Source organism: Miscanthus floridulus, chromosome 16, assembly GCF_019320115.1.
Source record: "Miscanthus floridulus cultivar M001 chromosome 16, ASM1932011v1, whole genome shotgun sequence".
In the NCBI taxonomy this organism is placed as follows: Eukaryota; Viridiplantae; Streptophyta; class Magnoliopsida; order Poales; family Poaceae; genus Miscanthus; species Miscanthus floridulus.
In genome coordinates, this window is record NC_089595.1 from 84639112 (window position 1) to 84659630 (window position 20519).

The 20519-nt window shown below is 44.8% G+C and overlaps 2 protein-coding genes and 1 pseudogene across 2 annotated transcripts; all 3 read left to right on the forward strand.

The window, feature by feature from the left end:
• The first annotated feature begins 311 nt into the window (after positions 1-311).
• Positions 312-5546, forward strand: LOC136512342 (beta-hexosaminidase 3-like). The gene is made up of 15 exons (XM_066506307.1): positions 312-432; positions 522-917; positions 1055-1129; positions 1800-1835; positions 1922-2033; positions 2225-2295; positions 2435-2565; positions 2812-2877; positions 3108-3208; positions 3450-3509; positions 3586-3619; positions 3779-3877; positions 3957-4016; positions 4316-4566; positions 5218-5546. Exons 2-15 carry the CDS (start codon positions 600-602, stop codon positions 5382-5384), a joined length of 1581 nt encoding a protein of 526 aa, XP_066362404.1. The 5' UTR covers positions 312-432; positions 522-599; the 3' UTR covers positions 5385-5546.
• Positions 5547-9113: 3567 nt separating this feature from the next.
• Positions 9114-9641, forward strand: LOC136510946 (uncharacterized). Its single transcript, XM_066505219.1, has one exon. It carries the CDS (start codon positions 9114-9116, stop codon positions 9639-9641), a length of 528 nt encoding a protein of 175 aa, XP_066361316.1.
• A 991-nt stretch (positions 9642-10632) lies between these two features.
• On the forward strand, positions 10633-20242 carry LOC136510947 (obtusifoliol 14-alpha demethylase-like; annotated as a pseudogene).
• The last annotated feature ends 277 nt before the right edge of the window (positions 20243-20519 follow it).

Genomic DNA, 20519 nt, shown 5'->3' on the forward strand with positions numbered 1-20519 from the left:
CGGAGGGCGGAGCCTTTTCCATGGCTCCACTACGACGTCATTGTCTGTGGGGATTTCCTAGGCCCATGTCACCAATTCACCATGTCCTTCATTCATCAAAACAGCCTCACCACCTCCGTGCCACGGCCTGAGTCCCAGAGGGGCAAGTGGGCAACATGGTAGGCATGGTATGGTAGGATGCATGCAGATGGATCGGTTGCGTGCTGCGCGCATCCGTGCAGCCACTCTGCCATATGCACTCACGCTTTTGTCACATGCCATGCCAGGCCATAAATAAAGGTAGTAGAGAGGCAGCAACTGTACTACCTACCATCACATTCCTCTCCATCTTCTCCCGCGCCCGGACAGCGCAAAAGGCCACCTTTGCTTTTCTTCCTCCGACGAGGCCGGCCGGAGCTTGGGACTGATCGATTGCGGATCATTAGACATTCGGTAGGTGTGCGATCTCCATCAATCTCCTTGTCGTCTCCACACATTCCCCGCCGCTGCTTCTATATCTGACAAACGACTTTGTTCGGCAGCGGGTCGAGGGGCACCGAGCGAGTACCGACACGGTGGTCTGCCACTGCCAGGCGCCAGCGGCCAGCCTGCAGAGATAGATGGCGTGGGCACTGAGGCTGAGGCTGCTGCTGCTGCTCGCGGTGGCGGCCGCGGCGACCGCCGCCGGCGGCCGCGTCGACCTGTGGCCAATGCCGGCGTCGGTCACCCGCGGCGCGCAGACGCTCCTCCTCAACAGGGACCTCAAGCTGTCCACGGCCGGGAGCAGCTACGCCGACGGGAAGGGCATCCTGAAGGAGGCGTTCCAGCGGATGGTGGCCGTCGTGGAGCTGGACCACGCCATCAACGGGACCTACTCCTCCCAGGGCGCGCCCGTGCTTGCCGGTGTCCGCGTCGCCGTCCGTTCGCCCAGCGACGTGGTGCGCACAACACAAACTGACTCAATTCTGATGGAGCCACGGGCACCCAAGCGCGCCCGGAGAGCCGTGCCGCTCTCCTGCATTCTCTCATCTCCGCGTCTTGCTGATAGATAGATTGGTCTTCTTCGCTTTTGCAGCTCAACTTCGGGGTGGACGAATCGTACAAGCTGTCTGTGCCTGCCACCGGGAATCCTCTGTATGCCCAGATCGAGGTTAGTGAACGACCTTCACTCAAATCTCAATGCCGGCCATAGCAATTGCTAGAATATACTACATACGGAGTAGTACATACAGTAGAAAGCTGACACAGAGATTTCGCTCCCTTCCTGAATGAATCCACGGAAAAGAATGAATTATTTTTCATGGGGAACAGAAAGACAAAAATGTATGTGTCGCGCACCAAGTTTGAGCCGGATGGTGACAAAGAAATCGCATTGCCCTTACAAATATGCAATGCTGGCTGTACAAATCGAAACTGTCATCAGATACCTTGCTTCCACAATACCTTGCGCTTAGCATACATACTGCACATGCAGGGCAGCTACCCTACCCTGTACACCACCTCCACCCCACATTGTCTCGAGCAACCCAGAACGCTGGTTAACATAGAAACTTACCAGATACAACCCCCTGATATGTGGAGTCATCGGGCATAAACTTCTGTGAAGAAAACTATGTTATGTCCATGCAACTGCATCATGTCCTTGAATTATTACAAACAAAATAATTTGCACTAAGCTGATTGTTGTGACTCATCGGATGACCGATTATTTGGCAGCAATGTGCAACGGCACAAACCATTATCACTTCCTGCAATAACTTATTCACTGTAAAAATTGCGACACATAATTGATGCTGTCTGTATCGAAAATTATTTTGCAGGCTCAAACAGTTTATGGAGCGCTTCATGCCTTGGAGGTAAATGAAAGTGAAACCTATGGATAACCTAAAATCCACCGTATTATATTTTCAAGATATCTAACGTGTATTTTGTGTTAATGCAGACATTTAGTCAACTGTGCAACTTTGACTTCAATGCAAACTTGATTGAACTTCATTCAGCTCCATGGACTATCCTGGACGCTCCCAGATTCCCTTACCGAGGGCTCCTTATCGGTAAGCTAGTCTGAATTTTGCTCTATTTGAAATGGCAGGCAATCCACCTCGCATAGCATAGGCAGCGGTCTAGGATTTGATCCAAGTATGTAAGTGGAACAAATTAGATATGGAAAGAACGAATTATGGTCATGGAACTCATGGTTGCAAGATAATACTAAATTCTCTGTTTTAACGTACCAAATTTACAGATACTTCAAGGCACTATCTTCCTGTCCCAGTAATAAAAAGTGTAATCGATTCAATGACCTTCAGTAAGCTGGTACGTTTCATGTTTCCACATGCAAAGCAAGTTCATTAATTCTTAGTGCTACTCTTTCCTTTCCTGCAAAGTTCTGAACATAATATCCTTAAACTAGTTCCTGCTCAGTCATTGATGTGTGTAATCTATCATCACACAGAATGTTCTTCATTGGCATATCGTGGATGAGCAATCATTTCCGCTTCAGATACCTTCCTACCCAAAATTATGGAATGGTGCATACTCTTATTCAGAGAGATATACATTTGATGATGCAATCGACATTGTACAGTGAGTTCTGTTTTTGTCATTGTACTGGAACTATATCTCAGCAGTCATTTGGCACCTAGACCTAAACTTTTGATTGGTAAACAAAAATATGCCAGCGAAACTGTGAAAAAGCAACATTACTATAGTCTGAAAAGGAAACTCAAAACAATTCCAAATATTCATCCTTTGCTTAGACTCAACTGTAGAGATTACTTATCTATGCTGCTGGATTTCCCCAAGTTAAGATGACATATCAGGGATTCACAGGTATGCTGAAAAACGAGGCGTGAATGTCTTGGCTGAGATTGATGTACCTGGCCATGCTCTTTCATGGTAATACATTTAATTTTGTGCAACATTACTCTTCTCTAGAAAATGGATAATTTTTTTCGAAATTTATTGATACAAAAAATTATTTTGCTGTGTTTATCATCTGCACACTCTCGTTATACTTTTAGTATGTAGAAAGTACGTTTTATCTTGCAGATTAAATGATACAAATATATTTAAAATTGAACATACCTAAAAAATTGTTGAAATTTGGTGCACTTCTCTTGTTTCAGGGGTGTCGGATATCCATCATTGTGGCCATCGACTACATTCAAAGAACCGCTTGATGTCAGCAATGACTTTACATTTCAAGTGATTAATGGAATTCTTTCAGGTTGTGCTCTGTCAAAATGAATTATTATAGATTTAGGCCCCCGTTCAACACTTGAAAGATCAACTAATATACACCTTCATGGTTTTGCCATAAACTAGAATGAAATGGCACTCTATACTAAAGTTCAGCAACAAAAAAGATGCTTCAATGGCCAGAATTATGAGTCAGTCATTGTAGGAAAGAACATATATGGCCTCGTATAATACTGAATCAATGGCATTACCTTTGGTTGCCTTTTCAGATTTCAGCAAGGTTTTTAAGTTCAAGTTTGTCCATTTGGGGGGAGATGAAGTAAACACAAGTAAGCTTGGAGAATTCTGTACTGTACAACTGATCTATGTATGCTAGAATCTATTCATTCTTTATTATGATGTCAGGTTGCTGGAGTACCACACCACACATTAAATCATGGTAAGAAATTATCTTATAATATAGCAAAGAAATAACAGGAAATTTTGCTAATGTGACATGACAATTGATAACCTTTCTGTTTGTTGTAATTGGTAAAAACAACAAACTGCCCCGGCTCGGTCATCTAATCTGATCAGAACTCTTGTTCCTGTTTTGCAGGTTGCTGCAACATGGCATGAATGAATCTGATGCCTACAGATATTTTGTATTGAGTGCTCAAAAGATAGCAATATCACACGGTTATGACATCATTAACTGGTAGGGTGACTGGTGTTACAAGTTTTTTGCAGATTAAAATGCCCGACTAATTCTAACAAACCGTTTCTCATCCTTGTAGGGAAGAGACATTTAACAACTTTGGAGACAAGCTGGATCGTAAAACTGTGGTGCATAACTGGTATTTCCTCACAGCCTATTGCTCAGGCACTTGAGAAATATTTAGTAGCATCCTTGTTGGAAAATAACATCTGGCATAAGACCATGTACCCCTGGCTCATTTGTACCAACAAATTTATTAGTGCAAACCAGACATAATTCTTAATTAAAAAAACCACATTGATTTATATCCACAATTTTAAATAGAGGGCTATGGAAGTTTCACCCCTAACCCTAAGTAATAGGAGCACATCACATGAACAGATTCACTATAGTCACGTGCTGAAGTAACCGTGTTAGTTCTTCCTCATAACTTGGTAGGCTTGGAAGTGGAGTTGCAGAGAAAGTGGTTGCTGCTGGTTTGAGATGCATCGTAAGCAACCAGGATAAGTGGTACCTAGATCACTTGGATGCTACATGGGAAGGATTTTACACGAATGAACCACTGACAAATATCTACAACCCGGAGCAGCAGAAATTAGTACTTGGTGGTGAGGTATGCATGTGGGGTGAACACATTGATGCATCAGATATTCAGCAGACCATTTGGCCACGTGCTGCAGCAGCTGCAGGTATGATCAGCTCAATATGTTTTGACCTAATTTTGCCTGCATTAATACTTTAGCAGATCCATTCTTATAAAATAGCAAAATTAAGTAGACTAGCAGTCACGACGTACTGTGATACAGACATTCTATTCTTGGGTTATATAGTAGCACATAGATCATCTTGGGTTCACAAGGGACACAATATCTGCGCCAAGGCAGTTGATGTTCTCTTCGCATACCCAGAACATAAGTGCTTGATATAAGCAATGAAAAATTTGAGCAGTAATTGCTACCAACCTGTCAGAATGGGGATCTTTCATAACCAAGTGCTCTGATGTGCTTCGTTGTATTGAGAGAATTGGGACTTGGGAGACACGCATCACACCATAGTTAACAAACTGAAACATTTATTATTTCTTACTTTAAGCGAACATGGATGTATATACAGACTACAAAAAGACTAGAGCATGCCTGCATAGTACGAATGTACATGCCTGCATAGTATGAAAGGCATAATAAGTTAAGTCTATCAGGTTTCTAAACACTCATAATTACATTTATTAACAATGTATAGTTTTGTTTTGAGTTATCTCGCCAAAAAAAAAAGTGAAGTTAAATAACCTGTATGTCTGTATCAAGTTGCCTTGACTCACCACATCACTTACTGATTTGAAGAGCGGTTATGGACACCAATTGAGAAGCTTGCGAAGGACACAAGATCGGTCACTGCAAGATTGGCACGCTTCAGGTGCTTGCTGAATCAAAGAGGGGTTGCTGCTGCACCACTAGCTGGTTATGGCCGCTCAGCACCATCAGAACCAGGTTCCTGCCTAAGGCAGTAGATATTTATAACAGGTGCATACATTATTCATAGAGGAGAATAAACACAATTCCAGGCATCCAATTTACTTCTCTGAGCAATCAAAAATAGCTCGGATCAATGTAAGGCGAACCCGCAGAATGTTCCTATTTTCTTTATCTGATGCGGTATATTCATTTGGAGATATCTGGTCCTGTTTTACTTTCAGTGTACGGTCATGAATATCAAGATTTGGTTTCATACCACCAATGAAACAAAAAAATCTTAGCATCTGTTCTAAAAAAAAAGATGCTCCAACAAGTTGACAAGTGCCACAATGATCGAAGAAGCACACTAATACATTCAGAAACTCCCCGATATCAGATAACTACTTGGGTTGGGTAACTGCTTGCAGCAGATCAGTTCCCAGACAAGAGAAACTCATCTATTTATGACGGCAAATACAATTGGCAACTGCCATCCTTAATTCAACGACGCAATATGCTAGTAGCACTCAAAATTTGTGTCTGAATTTATCAACTATCATTGTCGACGAAATATGGTCGGCAGTCTACCGAGGGGTATGCCCACAATAGTAGATAAATTGGTGGAGGTGCGCGTGATAGAAACTGGACGGTGACACAGAACGCGTGAAACAACAATTAGGTAGGTTCGGGCCGTCAGCTCGACGTAATACCTTACGTCTTGTGTCTTTGGTGGATTGTATATTGATATGAGGTGAAAACGAGGGGGTCCCTACCCGCCTTATATAGCACGGGGGTAGGGTTACAGGTTGGTTGAACCTAACCCTGATCGGTTACACAATAGGAATTACAAAGATTACGGAATCTAGCATATCCGAACAGATTTTCTTTGATCGTCAAGGATCTTCACGTAGCCTTGCGGGGCACGTAAACATGTGCCATGCTCCACCTGGCGTAGTATCACGGGCTAGGCCTTCCCTGGCGGCTCGGCCCATGTGCAGCCTTGTGAGTACCCGGGGTTATACCCCCACAGCCAGTCCACGAGCGTCTTCTATTCGCTGAGCAACACCGTGTCGAGCTTGTCCGAGCTGTTCAACTTGTTGCTGACCACCAGGAGCAGGCTTCCAACCAGTTTAACTGGGAGGTGAGCTGTTGAAACAAGCGTCTGAGCTCTTGAACACGCCATCCAAGCTGCTAAACATGTCGCCCGAGCTGTTGAAGCAGATGCCCAAATAGTTCAACTGGTTGCTGAACCCGGACTCACTCGAAGTTGACAGAAGGATGTAAGGAGCTCAAGTAAAAAATTTTTAAAGTCTTCACCTTAGGTGAAGTATGCCCACTTAGCTTTCTGGTGGCGAAGTTGGATGCTTAGCGTCCCTGACTTAGTCAGCGTAGAGGAACTTAGTCCCTCGAGAGCGAAGAGAGATGCTTGACATTCATGCCTTAGGCAGAATTGACTCCGTAAAATGATGATCATCACCCACGACCTAGTCGTGTCAAAGTGTGTCAGGTGCTAGAAATGAGCATATTCACCGTAAGGTGAAGTGTGCCCACTTAGTCCCCGAGCCCGACAGTAGGTGAAGCATTCACGTGGTGTCAGGGTCTAGAAAAGTAGTCCGCAGGTGCTAACCTGGTCCCTAGCTTAGCTGGGCACCAGTCCTCAGCTTAGCTGAGATTAAACAATGTAGAAAATAGTACAGTCATCGTAAGATGACGTGTACACACGTAGTCCCCGAGCCTGCTAGAAGATTGAGAAGATATCTTGTAGCGGGGTCTTAAGAAAAAATCTTGCTCCAAAGTTTCCAAGTAAATCGGCAAAACAGTGCTCAACACTTAAGTCTGCTTGGCAGCTCGCGTACGACGTGGTTTCACTTGTCAAAACACTAGGCCCAGTTAGCGACCTAGTGGGGCGCGGAGGTTTCGGAAGTGGGAACGGCGCGGCGCGGCGGGCGTGGTTTTCCAAAAACCCTGGAAGCCAAAAAGTTGGGGTCAAACCGTTATAAAGGCGCTGCGGCGCCCGCACACACTCCCCACCATTTCCCAATTGCATCGTCTTCTTCCTCGAACTCTCGCCTCTGCGCCTTGCAACTGCTCCGCCATTAGGGCTACTCCAAGCACAGAAGCTTTCTCCTCTTCTCAGATCTGCTTAATGGCGCTGAAGAGGAGTCTTGGGAGCTCGAGGGTGGCGGCACGCAGGTTCAACCACGAGGAGTGGGCGTAGTCCGTCAGCGATGAGGCGGCGCTCAACGCCCTGGTAGTGGATGGCATGCTGCCCGATAGGGTAACGCGGGATGGCGCCCTGCGTTCGATGAGGAATTCCCCACACCCTGCACCGATGAATTAGTTGTCTTCGAAGATTACTTCTACCAGGGATTTGGTGTTCTCATTCATCCCCTTCTTCGCGGGCTGATTGATTACTATAAGATCAGTCTCTGCAGTCTTAGCCTGAATTCCATTCTTCATGTCGCCATCTTCATCAATTTTTGCGAGGCGTATCTAGGAATCCTTCCCCATTTCGACCTCTTTCGTCATTTCTTCTGCCTCAAAATCCGGGGGGGGTCCGGATCTAGGTTGTCGGCGGCGCGTATTTGTAGCTTCGCGACGGAATGGCAAGTGAAGTACTGGGCGTCGAAGTGGTTTTACATTAGGCAGGTGGAGCCATATGTGGTGTGTGATGTGGACCAGATCCTAGCGACAAACTCCAAGTGGTTGGAGAGGTCGGGCTCCGATGGGATGGAGCAGGTGAGGGACCTCCTGAGGTTGATCAATCGCAAGAGTCTAGACGGAGTCATTGTGGCGACGAACTTCACATTTCGGCGGGTTTTTCCTGCAAGGAGAGGGCGCACCCTAGTTATGAGTTCCGAGGAGACACCGACGGAACTCGGGAGGTGCCCGAGGAGATTGACCAGGATGATGTCAAGCGCCGGATCTCGATGCTCTTTAATCTCGTAGGTCAGTTGTCCATCAAGGACCAGCAGCGGGCCTTCAGCGTCAGGAACCTCCCTCCAGTGGTAATAGTCTTTTGCAATGTTCACTTGATCATTCTTGTTGTGTGATGTATTCATTCATGTTATTAAAGATTCATGGCAGGACCGCGCGGTGTACTTCTCGGCAATCCCGTCGGAGGACTGGCCGAGAACCGTTGATGCATGGCCGAGCAGTCCCTAGCGTCGTACGAGCACGGATGCTGACGATGAGGGGTCGGATAGCTGTGGAGCCAGAAGTGATGACGCGCGGACAAAATATGTCCATGAAAAGCTTCGTGGGAAGCGGCCAGTTGACGAGGAGCTGTCTATGAAGAGAAGCAAAACGGCAAGGCCCTCCTGAGGTGAAGAGGGGCCGGTTAGCATTGGTGGTTCCGCCCAGCCCCAAAGGCAACAGATGGTGCTGTCGGACATGTCTGAGGACGATGAGCCGGCGATGCCACCTCCTCCAAGCACCGAGACGCCTCCGCTGGCTGCCCCAGTAGGGATGGAGACGTGGGAGTGGTGGTGAGCACGGAAGGCCGCGGCAGCAGCCCCTGGGGGTGCTCGGGGGACCATGGTGGTGGTGGCCGGGACCGACAGATGAGTCCCCAAGCTGACAAAGGTGACCCTGGCTCCAGTCCCCGAGCCTACTCGAGTGGGGACACCTGCTACAGTGGGGATGACCAGCCCGAGGATGGCGGAGGTGTTGGGTGTCTCTATCGTGGGGTAGGGTGGCTCAGGTAGGGCATGCCGATTCAGGATGACCCGGCGTGAATCACTGTTGTAAGTTTCCTTCATCCTCATATTTTTGCGAATACAAGAATGTTGCTTGATAAGTTGTTTCCTGGTTGTAGTGTGGAGTCGACAGAAGAGCTGCAGCCGTCGGCTGCTGACGACGGGCAGTGCGTAGTGGGGCTAAAGGCTCCTAACACCGAGGAGGGACAAGCAGAGGCGGATCCAGTCGCCACCACCATGGAGGAGATGCCCGCTGCGGAGCCAGTCGCCCCTGTGATGGAGGAGCCGCCAGCCACCGGGCCAACCTCTCCCGACGGTGGGGCGCATGATGAGGGTGACCCTGCCGACATGTCGGGCGGTGAAGAAGCATGGACCACAGCGGGGTCATCGGGTGGTCCTGTCAGAGCAGGGTTGGAGGCCGCGGAGGATGCACCAAGTAGCACGGTGGAGGGTCCACCCACGGCTATAGAGCAAGCAACCCCTGTGGCAGAGTCGATGGCCCAGATGGGGCTCGGACGTCCTGTCCGAGCACAGCAGCAACCGAGGAGGACCCCTTTGAGGGTAGCTGTTGTAGAAGTTGAAGAGATTGTTCAGGAGCCTGCTCACCGTCCTTAGGTCCTCCGCATGGTCATCCGGTGTGGTGATGAATTCGACATGCTGGAGGAGGGGGAGGCAAGCGTGGAAACAAAGAGGCTGAGAGCCAACCTATCGGCGATGATTGGCCGAATTGAGGTGAGCCTGAAGTAATTTTTTGTCATGTCTGTTGCGGAATGCGGTTCATGAACATGTGTTGCTGCAGAACGTAATGAAGATATCCGAGCAGCGCCAACGGCAGTTGGAAGAAATGGCACTGGTGCTAGAGGAGAACAAGGACCTGCAGGCGTCAGTGACCGACCTCTAGGCACGTCTTCTGCAAGAGCGCCACCGTAGGGAGGACCTGGAAGTAAAAGTCCTGGAGTTGGAGAAGGATCACCAGTTTTTGGAGGCAGAAAACCAATCGCTGGCCAAGCAGTGTAGCCGCAACGCTGACCAACATAAACGTATGTCTTTAGACCTTGCTCTGTTGATAATCAGCGTTCTGAGACATCTGCCTGCGATGTGTAGCCCTGGAGATGGAACTCGGCCTTTCCCGCGAAGCCGTGGGCCAGCTCCTTAAAGGGAAAGGAGGAGGCGGAGGAGAAAGCCGAGAAGGCCACCGTAGATCTTGACCGTAAGTGCATCTGTTGTTGAATCCTTTCTTGCAGTGTTAGGAGTATGCTTAGCATACTGCTGTTACTGTGTTGCAGAGTACCGCTACTAGGCGCACACGCAATTCAAAGTCTTTGGGGACCAAGTCAAGGCCTGTGACGATAAGCTAGAGGCGATGACAGCAGGGATCAAGCCTAAGCTGGACTGCATTGGTTTCACGCCGCCTGAGGGGATGACACTACTACCCGGCAACCCGACGCCCTAGACGATCGTGGACCAGTGTCAGACACCATGGTCGGACTTCAAGGAGTTTACGCGCAGTGCTGCCCATGGGGCTGTCATCCATGCGCTCGCGGTGTTGCGGTCGCACTATCCTTCGGTAAAGCCCGAAGTGATAATGATCGGCTTCACCTGAGGGATGGACGCGCAGAAGACCGCCATGCTGGAAGACGAGGCCGAAGAAGCAGCGGCAAGGCTTGCCGGGGACATCGACCTGTTCGGTGAGGGACAAGACAATGTCCAGTAGATTAGGATAAAACTTTTGTCGAAATACTGTGTAGAAGTACTTAACGACTTTGGATGAACACTTAGTGTCATTTTGGTACATGTGTTTATATTTAATATAAACCATCCGGCCAGTTAGTCTATAGCTGAGCCTCCAGCCTTAGCTAGCCCATTAACCGTAACGCGGAGCGCGGAGCCCGTGTGCGTGTAGGAAGAACAAGGCGTCGCTAGGGAGCCGCTGCCGGCCACCCGTAACGCAGAGGGCAGACGCTCGTGTACGTATAGGGAGAAGCCGAAGACAGGGTTGTCTCTAGAGACATCTGAGCGTCAATGTGACTGTTCGGGGATTTGCCTTAGGCATAGTTGCGTGTCATCTTTAAGATGTTATACATGAAGTGATGTCGCTTAGCGAATAAACATGGTGGAAACAACATGAAGAAAAATCAGAACGGAAACTTTATTGAAAACTTTAATGTGAAAGGTACATATCTATGTATGGAACGTTTCAGGGGTAGAAACGCCTAAGGAGATCAATATGCCAGGAGTTAGGGATATCAACTTCGTTCATGTCGCATAGTCTGTAAGACCCTGGTCGGGTGACCGCCTTGACGATGAAGGGGCCCTCCCAGGGTGACGAGAGCTTGTGCATGCCTTTTGTCTTCTGTTTCCTGCGAAGTACTAGGCCTCCGACCACGAAGAATCTATTGTTGACGTTGCGATTGTAGTATCTTCACAAGCCATCAAGTTACTTTACCATCCGAACACATGTGACCCGACATTATTCTTCTAGGCGATTGATGTCATCGGCCCGAGCACGGTCAGAGTTCTTCTCATCGTAGTGCTCCACCCTGGGTGCTCGGAAGGCGACGTTGGCGGGTAGAACGGCTTTAGAGCCGAAGACCATGAAGTACGGGGAGACACCAGTGTTACGACTGGGTTGGGTCCTTAGTCCTAAGACCACGGTCTGGGGGACCCAGGCCGTGGTCTGGGGACTAAGTGTTCGGAGCAGACTAGGGTTGAAGTCAAATCAAACCGTGTCTATCTGGATCATATATGGAGCGATGAATCGCCCTCCCTCGACCACCTTCAACCCTAGTCTGCTCCGAACAATGAAGAATGTAGGGGAAAGCGTAGGTCCTCCGCCTCTCCCTGCTTGCGCAACCAGTTACAAGTTGGCAGACCAGGGTGCCTGCCCCCGTTAATCTTAAGGCGTTCGTCTCCGTTAATCGACTATGTAAATAGCGATAACCAGTGACCATTTGTTAGAAGCGGACGGCTTGCATGGCTGTTAGTACCTGACATATGTAATAGCTGGATTAGCTAGTGCTAACAGAAAGGACGACAATCATCCAGAGGTATCGAATTAATGCAGCCACCGTATCCCCGGGAAAAAAAATGCAGCCACCGTAAGTCACTATCACAACTTAAAAAAAAACTTTGCCGGCTTGGTTAATGACAAATCAACTTATTTAATCAGCAAAACTTTGATAGCTTGTATGGAGGATCTATCTCTGCTACTGACTTATGGTGTCTGCATTCATTTGGTTCCTTTTAAGATTGTCGTCCTTTCTGTTAGCACTAGTTAATCCACCTCATTATATATGTGCCGTACTAACTCAGAGTCTCCATAACTTCAGTTCAGAGCAATTCAGAGGGAGTAGTTCAGGAAGCGCACATGCATAGCGCGTCCTTCATTTCGAGTTGATTCAGTTGTATTTTTTGTTGAATCAATCTAAAGGTATGCATTATATTCTTGTTTCTTTTTTTTTGTTGGTATTATGTTCTTGTTTCTAGAGGAACGGATTTATTATTTTCATTTTGTTGTAAAAATAAACTGAATTATCAAAATATTGTAAATTGTTGCTTGTTTTTGCTTCGGAAAAGCTACCTTGTGTTTCCCTGTTCTTGTCGTCTGCCCATCCATAAGTGCTTGGAAGTTAAACTTTGGAATCATTCTACTTTCATACTATTGGCAATAACTTCAATGTACTCGAGGAACTCCCTTATTTAGGGCCCATTTGAGAAGGCTTCTTCTGGCTCCAGTTTTAGCTCTATGCTACAATAATAATACATAAAGGAGCCAGATTCAAAAAAAAAAACATAAAGGAGCCGAAGCCAGTGAAGCCATTTCTTTTTACTTCACAGGGTTTTAGTTCATTTTGGTAAGAGAGAGAACTCCTCTACGGTGCATAAGATTCCCAGAAGTTCTCACACCCCTCCTGTTTCATAAAAAAAAAGATTCCTAAAAGTTGGAACTGTCACGGGAGGAGAAGCACAGGGCTTTAATTAGACTAAGGATTCTTCTACTGTACTCTGCAGTCGATAACAAATGACAAACGACAATCCATTATTCCCTGTTGATTTTGTTAGGCCATGTAAGACCGTTTATTTTCTTTGGTACCACTACTATTATCAACTCATGCTCGTGTTCTTGCAGTTGTCTTCGTATCGTGAACCAGCTGGTTGGCTCCATCAATCATCACTAATTATAGCAATATGGATATAATAACAACTAGTGCTGTGTGGTTCACCATGTCTTTTTAGCCACCAAGATTGCAAAAGGAAGAACTATGTTTGGCCCAAGATGTACCATGCCAACTCCACCAGTCGTGGAGGGCAGATCTCTCATACGATTTATGCACACGCTTCTTCTTACAGAAGGTCTACGAGCTACGATCCATGATGAACATAAAAGGATGGGAAGTGTGTTCACGGTAAGTTTCTTTGGACTACTGAAGACAACGTTCTTGGTGGGGCCAGACATGCTAAATAACAATTTCTACAATGGGCTAGAGTCAGATATTAATCATGGTAATATGCTTGAGTTCATGGTGCCCATGTTTGGCAAAGGTAGGCTATGGTGTAGATTTTGCCACCCGATATGAGCAGATCCGCTTCTACAGTGATCCACTAAAACGTCCTTCAAAGCTGAGGATACACGTTGATCCCATCATTCAAGAAGTAGAGGTGAGTAGCAAACGCACCTCCAACTTTTATTATGTACTATGCATATTTATTTTATGAAATAAATCCTGAGCTATATATATATATTTGGCAGAGGTATAAAAAAGTACTATATAAGTAGCAGATATTAATTACTAGAACACCAGGCATATATCACTTAATTATTTGAATACATCCATCAAGTGTATGTATGTTTTTCAGTGAGCTTACAGTGTAATCGTACGTTTTATTATAGGATTATTTTACAAAATGGGGACAAGAAGGCATAGTTGATTTAAAACATGAGTTCAGTCAGTTACTCATGCTGATATGAAGCCGGTGTCTACTCGGTAAGGAGGTTCGGGAGAAGATGTTTGCTGAGATGCACACTCGATCTATTTCACGAGCTGAAAAATGGCATGAGCATCTCCAGTGTTTTATTCCCATATGCCCTGTTAGTAAATAATGTAAATAAAGATCGAACATGAGACATAGATTTTACGTGGAAAACCCTTGTGGAAAAAAACCATGGGCGCCAACCGGCGATCTTCACTATATGAGGAGAGTTTACAGAACGCAGGGAATACAATGAGTCGTCTCTGCTCTTCCCATACGGCATACAAGATGTATTTATAGGATGGACTGACTGCAGTCAAATATGGAAACAAATCTGATAATAAACATAACCCAAACCGTGGGCCCTCCAGGCGTCCCCGTAAGACTCACGTTATAATTCGGATCATATTCCAACAAACTCCACCTTGAGACGAATTCCATCTTGTAGCGAATGAAGTATCATCAATCAACTCACTTCAATAATAAATAATCACCGACGCCAAAAATCACTAGGACTTAAACTGTAATACCAACTAAGCCTGAGCACAGCTCAAACTTAGCTCCAGGAACTGGCTTTGTCAACATATCAGCGGGATTATTATGAGTACTTATCTTGCATACCTTAATGTCACCTTCAACAATGACACATCGAATTAAATGATACCTCACATTAATGTGCTTGGCCCTTTCATGAAACATCTGATCTTTAGACAGACAAATAGCACTCTGGCTATCACAATGTATAGTAGTGCAAGAAGTAACCCCGCAAAATTCAGAGTATAAACCTCTCAACCAAATAGCTTCTTTACAAGCTTCAGAAATAGCCATATATTCAGCTTCTGTCGTAGATAGAGCAACAGTAGACTGTAAACTTGCTTTCCAACTAACAGCACAACCACCAATGGTGAAAACATAACCCGTGAGAGACCTCCTCTTATCCAAATCACCAGCATAATCAGAATCAACATAACCAACAAGTTCATCTCTAGATTTCCCAAATTACAAACAAGCATTAGAAGTATCTCGCAAATATCTAAAGATCCACTGAACAACCCTCCAATGCTCCTTACTAGGATTAACCATGAATCTACTAACAACACTCAATGCATGAGATAAATCAGGACGAGAACAAACCATGGCATACATAAGAGAACTAACTGCACTGGAATATGGAACTCTAGACATGTACTCAATTTCATCATCTGACTGTGGACATAGATCTGATGATAACCTGAAATGTGCAGCTAATGGAGTACTCACTGGTTTTGCATTATTCATGTTGAAACGACGAAGAACCTTTTCAATATAACCTCGCTGACTGAGGTATAATTTATTAGATTTTCTATCTCGAATAATTTCCATACCAAGAATTTTCTTAGCTGCACCTAAGTCCTTCATCTCAAATTCTTTACTCAATTGTGTCTTCAATTTAGCTATTTCTAATTTATCTTTTGCAGCAATCAACATATCATCAACATAAAGAAGCAAATAAATAGCTGAGCCATTAACAATCTTCAAATAAACACAGCTATCATAATCAGACCGCTTAAAACCATGAGAGAGCATAAATGAGTCAAACCTCTTGTACCATTGCCTAGGAGATTGCTTCAAACCATAAAGAGACTTCTTTAGTCTACAAACAAGGTTTTCTTTTCCAGGAATAACAAAACCTTCAGGTTGGTTCATATAAATGTCTTCTTCCAACTCCCCATGTAAGAATGCAGTTTTAACATCTAGTTGCTCAAGTTCATAATCATGCATGGCAACAATACTAAGCAAAGTACGAATAGAACTATGCTTAACAACTGGGGAAAAGACATCATTATAATCAATACCTGGAATCTGGCTGTAGCCTTTAGCAACCAACCTTGCTTTATACCTTGTTGGCTCACTTGGAGAAATACCCTCCTTTCTTTTGAAAATCCATTTGCAACGGACAGGCCTTTTATTTTTGGGCAATTTCACTAAATCCCAAGTACCATTCTTTTCAAGTGACTCCATCTCATCTTGCATAGCGGTCATCCAATTGTTGTAATCAGCAGAAGTAATAGCCTCAGAATAATTAGAAGGTTCTGAATTACCTTCGATCTCTTCTGCAACACTCATAGCATAAGCAACATTGTATTCTTCAATATACCTTTTAATTGGTTTAGGCTGCCTTCTTGCTCTACTAGCAGCAATAGAACGTTGTGGAGTCTGCACAACTGGAGAAGAATGCTCAACAATAGAAGAATCATCAACAATTGGAGAAATTTCAGCAATAGGTGCATCTTGGATAGCAACATTATCAATATCTGGTGAATTAATTAAGTGCTCCACCTACACACTTATTTTTTCTCCCTCAATAGGAGCATCAACAGAAGGATTGTCAACAAACATAATAGTTTCATTAAAGATAACATTCTTGCTAAGCACAACCTTCTAAGTCTGGGGATTCCACAATTTATAACCTTTAACACCAGATTGATAACTAAGAAAAATGCATTTAACAGTTCTAGGCTCCAATTTACCATTATCAATATGAGCATAAGCAGTATAACAAAAAACTCTCAATTGTGAATAATTAGCTGTAAAACCAGACCATACCTCAATTGGAGTTTTCTTATCAAGTGGAATGCAAGGTGAACGATTAATAAGATAACAAGCAGTGGAGGCAGCTTCAGCCCAAAAACGCCTATTCAAGCCCGAATTAGACAACATGCAACGGGCCTTGGAGATGATAGTTCTATTCATACGCTCAGCTACACCATTCTGTTGAGGCATATAAGGAATAGTGTAGTGCCTAACAATGCCATGAGACTTGCAATATGCATTAAATTCATTAGAACAGAATTCCATCCCATTATCAGTGCGAAGCTTTTTAACCTTCTTTTCAGTTTGATTTTCAATCATAACCTTCCACTCTTTAAATGCTGAAAATGCTTCTGATTTATGCTTCAAGAAATAAGGCCATACCTTACGAGAATAATCATCAATGATTGTCAACATATAACGTGAACCACCAATAGAAGACTGGCGAGATGGTCCCCATAAATCAGAATACACATAATCAAGAATACCTTTACTTCTATGAGTAGAGGTATTAAACGACACCCTCTTGTGTTTGCCAAAAGCACAATGCTCACAAAACTTCAACTTACTGATGCTATGTTCATCAAGAAGTCCTCTCTTGCACAATTCATGCAAGCCTTGCTCACTCATATGTCCAAGACGCATATGCCAAAGATTAGTAGCATCAAAATTAGATGATGAATTAGAAATTACAGCTGCATCACCTGTAATTGTAGTACCACGAAGACGGTACAAATTTGGAGATTTCAATTCACCTTTCATAACAATAAGAGAACCTTTGGACACCTTTAAAACTCCATCTCCACCAGAGTACTTGTACCCTTTAGCATCAAGAGTACTGAGAGAAATAAGATGCTTGCTCATGCTTGGAATATGCCTAACGTCAGCCAAAGTTCTGACAATGCCATCATGCATCTTAATTTGAATAGATCCAATGCCAACAATATCAAGTGGAGTGTCATCACCCAATCTAACAGAACCTCCACCTTGGAGAGAATCATAGGTGACAAACCAATCTCTATTAATGCATATATGAAAAGAAGTAGCGGAATCAAGAATCCATTCATCATCACTATTTGCACATCCAGCAAAAGCAACAAGCGAATGACCATCAGAATAATTAGCCCTAGAAGCAGCAACAGAAGCATTACCTTCATCACTGGGTTTATTTTTCTCTCTATATGTGCCAGTTCTCTTCTCTTTATTCTTCAATTTATAACACTCATCTATAAAGTGATTATCCTTCTTGCAATACTTGCAGAATTTATCTCCCTGCTTGCTTCGAGATTTAGATCGGCCTTTGTAATGATGAGAACTTTTGCCTCTATTGCCATTGTTTGATTTATTATCTGTCCTCCCACGAACAGACAACGCTTCTCCTTTAGAAGCAGAACCTTCAGAAGAAACCATCAATTTCATATTTTCTTTGGCATGCAACGCCTCAGAAACCTCATCAAGAGTTAGTGTATCATGACTATATAATAAAGTATCTCTGAAGTTTGAAAATGAACTAGGCAAAGAGCACAAAAGAATGAGAGCCAAATCCTCATCATCATAATCTACCTCCATAGACTGTAGATCAGAAACGATCTCCTTGAAGACCGAAAGATGGTTAATCACTGAACCACCCTCTGGCAACTTGTGCGTATATAACTTCATCTTCAAATGCATCTTGCTTGTCAAATCCTTAGACATGCAAACTGACTCTAATTTGAGCCATAAAGCAGCTGCAGTGTTCTCCTGCAAACAATCTTGCAAAATATTATTTGAAAGATGAAGCTGAATTTGAGTCAAGGCCTTACGATCTTTTCTTTTTTCCTCATCGGTCCAAGACTTTGAATCTTTGTTACCGAATTTATCAAGAGCATCATCAACTTCAGCCTGCGTAAGAACAGCCCGCATTTTGACTTGCCATAGAGCGAACCTTGTGTCACGATCCAGTTGAGGAATATCATACTTGATTGAAGACATGGTGGAAAAAAAAGAATAACCAGAAGAATAATAATCTGTAGAAATTTAGGTGTAACCCTAGCAATAACCTGCAGCCTAGTACACTAGCTGTGTACAAATAGCAAAGAACTGCCAAAGAAAAACTCCTGGTTCGATTCACTTGTGCACGTAGCAGAAAACACCAACTTTTTCACTTCAAGAGAAATAACCGGCCAACAGCAACCAAATCTGATTTTGATTACCTTGATCCTCGTGCTCTGATTTGATCTTCGGAACAGCACCAATCCTCTATACCTGGGAACAATAGCGCACACGCTCGCGAATAGAAGTAGCAGACCTACAGATCGGCACCTCCCGGCAACTCGACGACACGTCCACACACCAACAGATCAGATCACGACTGCCTTTTGTTCTTGTACGTAGCGGACAGCAGTAGCCTTTTGGATGGAAATTTCACGAGGAGTCGGACTCTGATCCAGAACCCAGAACTCCGGCTTGGACGCGTGAGTCGCCGACTGATGGGAGGGAAGCAAATCGCGGATGGATTCCGAGACGACGCGACGACGGCCGCAGGATGAACAGGGAATTAAAACCCTAGTTTTTTTTCAATCTCGTGTCTGACTCTGGTACCACTTGTTACTAAATAATGTAAATAAAGATCGAACACGAGACACAGATTTTACATGGAAAACCCTTGCGGGAAAAAACCACGGGCGCCAACCGACGATCTTCACTATATGAGGGGAGTTTACAGAACGCAGGGAATACAATGAGTCGTCTCTGCTCTTCCCATGCGGCATACAAGATGTATTTATAGAATGGACTGACTGCAGTCAAATACGAAAACAAATCTGCTAATAAACATAACCCAAACCGCGGGTCCTCCATGCGTCCCCGTAAGACTCACGTTATAATTCGGATCATATTCCAACATGCCCCAACTCCAGTGAACCGTAGGCGTGACAGAGCAAATGCCAAGCTCTTAGAGATATTAGATCGTGAGCTCTCGAAGGAGCATCAACCGAGTCGAGGAACAAGATGTGTTGCAGAGCTTGATTGATTCCAAGTACAAAGACGGACGCTCCACGACCGTAGAAGAGGTTACCGGTCTGATCATGCTCTTAGTTTTTGGTGGAATGGACAACAGCAGCCTTGCCAGCACGTGGACCGGAGCTCGCCTACTTAGCACCCCAAGGGCCTTGGTAGCTGTGGTTGAGGAGCAAAAACAAATTCTGAGAGACTACGGGGACCAGCACGTTGATTACAATGCATTCCTAAAGATGAACACCCTGCATTGGAGTATCAAGGAGGCACTACGGATGCACCCTCCATCAGCAGTGTTTTTACGCAAGGTACAAAAGAGCTTCACTGTCCAAACTAAGGATGGCCGTGAGTACGAGATCCCGAGAGGGAATACACTAGCAAGCCCCGTGCTTTTTAACAGTCACCTACCTCACATCTATAAGGACCCTGATGTGTATATGACCCAAGCCGTTTTGGACCCGGGAGAGAGTAGGATCGACAAAGCCGGTGGTAAATTCACTTACGAGGCGTTTAGCTGCGGGCGGCATAGTTGCATTGGTGAGGCTTATGCTTATTTGCTCAGAAACTTTGAGCTCAAACTGGTGTCTCCTTTCCCTGAGACAGATTGGGGGAAGGTAGTGCCGGAGACTGAAGGAAAAGTCATGGTAACTTATAAGAGGCAGCGCCTGCTTAGCACCTAGTTAGCTAGTAAAACTAGTGTGCAAGAACTTACGAAACATGCATGGATGCGTGTGTTATAAGTTTGTAGCATGTTATGTATACTTGCTTGTTTAATTTGGGTCCGTTGTTAACGTTCTGTGTTGGTTGCGCTTGATCTTGTAAGCTGGTGCCCCCAACAGTTATGCTATGCTTTCAATGTAAGAAGGGTCAAAGTGCCTTTGGTCTATTAAAAAGATCCATTAGCACTAAAAATTAGCTAGCTAATAGCTGCTAATTTTTAGTAGGAGACTGATTCGC

Excerpts from the sequence above, each read along its gene's own strand:
- LOC136512342 (XM_066506307.1), top strand. The coding sequence starts at position 600 with ATGGCGTGGGCACTGAGGCTGAGGCTGCTGCTGCTGCTCGCGGTGGCG. Across the intron at positions 2,034-2,224 it reads TTACCGAGGGCTCCTTATCG|ATACTTCAAGGCACTATCTT; the intron begins GTAAGCTAGTCT and ends CCAAATTTACAG. Across the intron at positions 4,017-4,315 it reads AAAACTGTGGTGCATAACTG|GCTTGGAAGTGGAGTTGCAG; the intron begins GTATTTCCTCAC and ends ATAACTTGGTAG.
- LOC136510946 (XM_066505219.1), top strand. The coding sequence starts at position 9,114 with ATGTTGCTTGATAAGTTGTTTCCTGGTTGTAGTGTGGAGTCGACAGAA.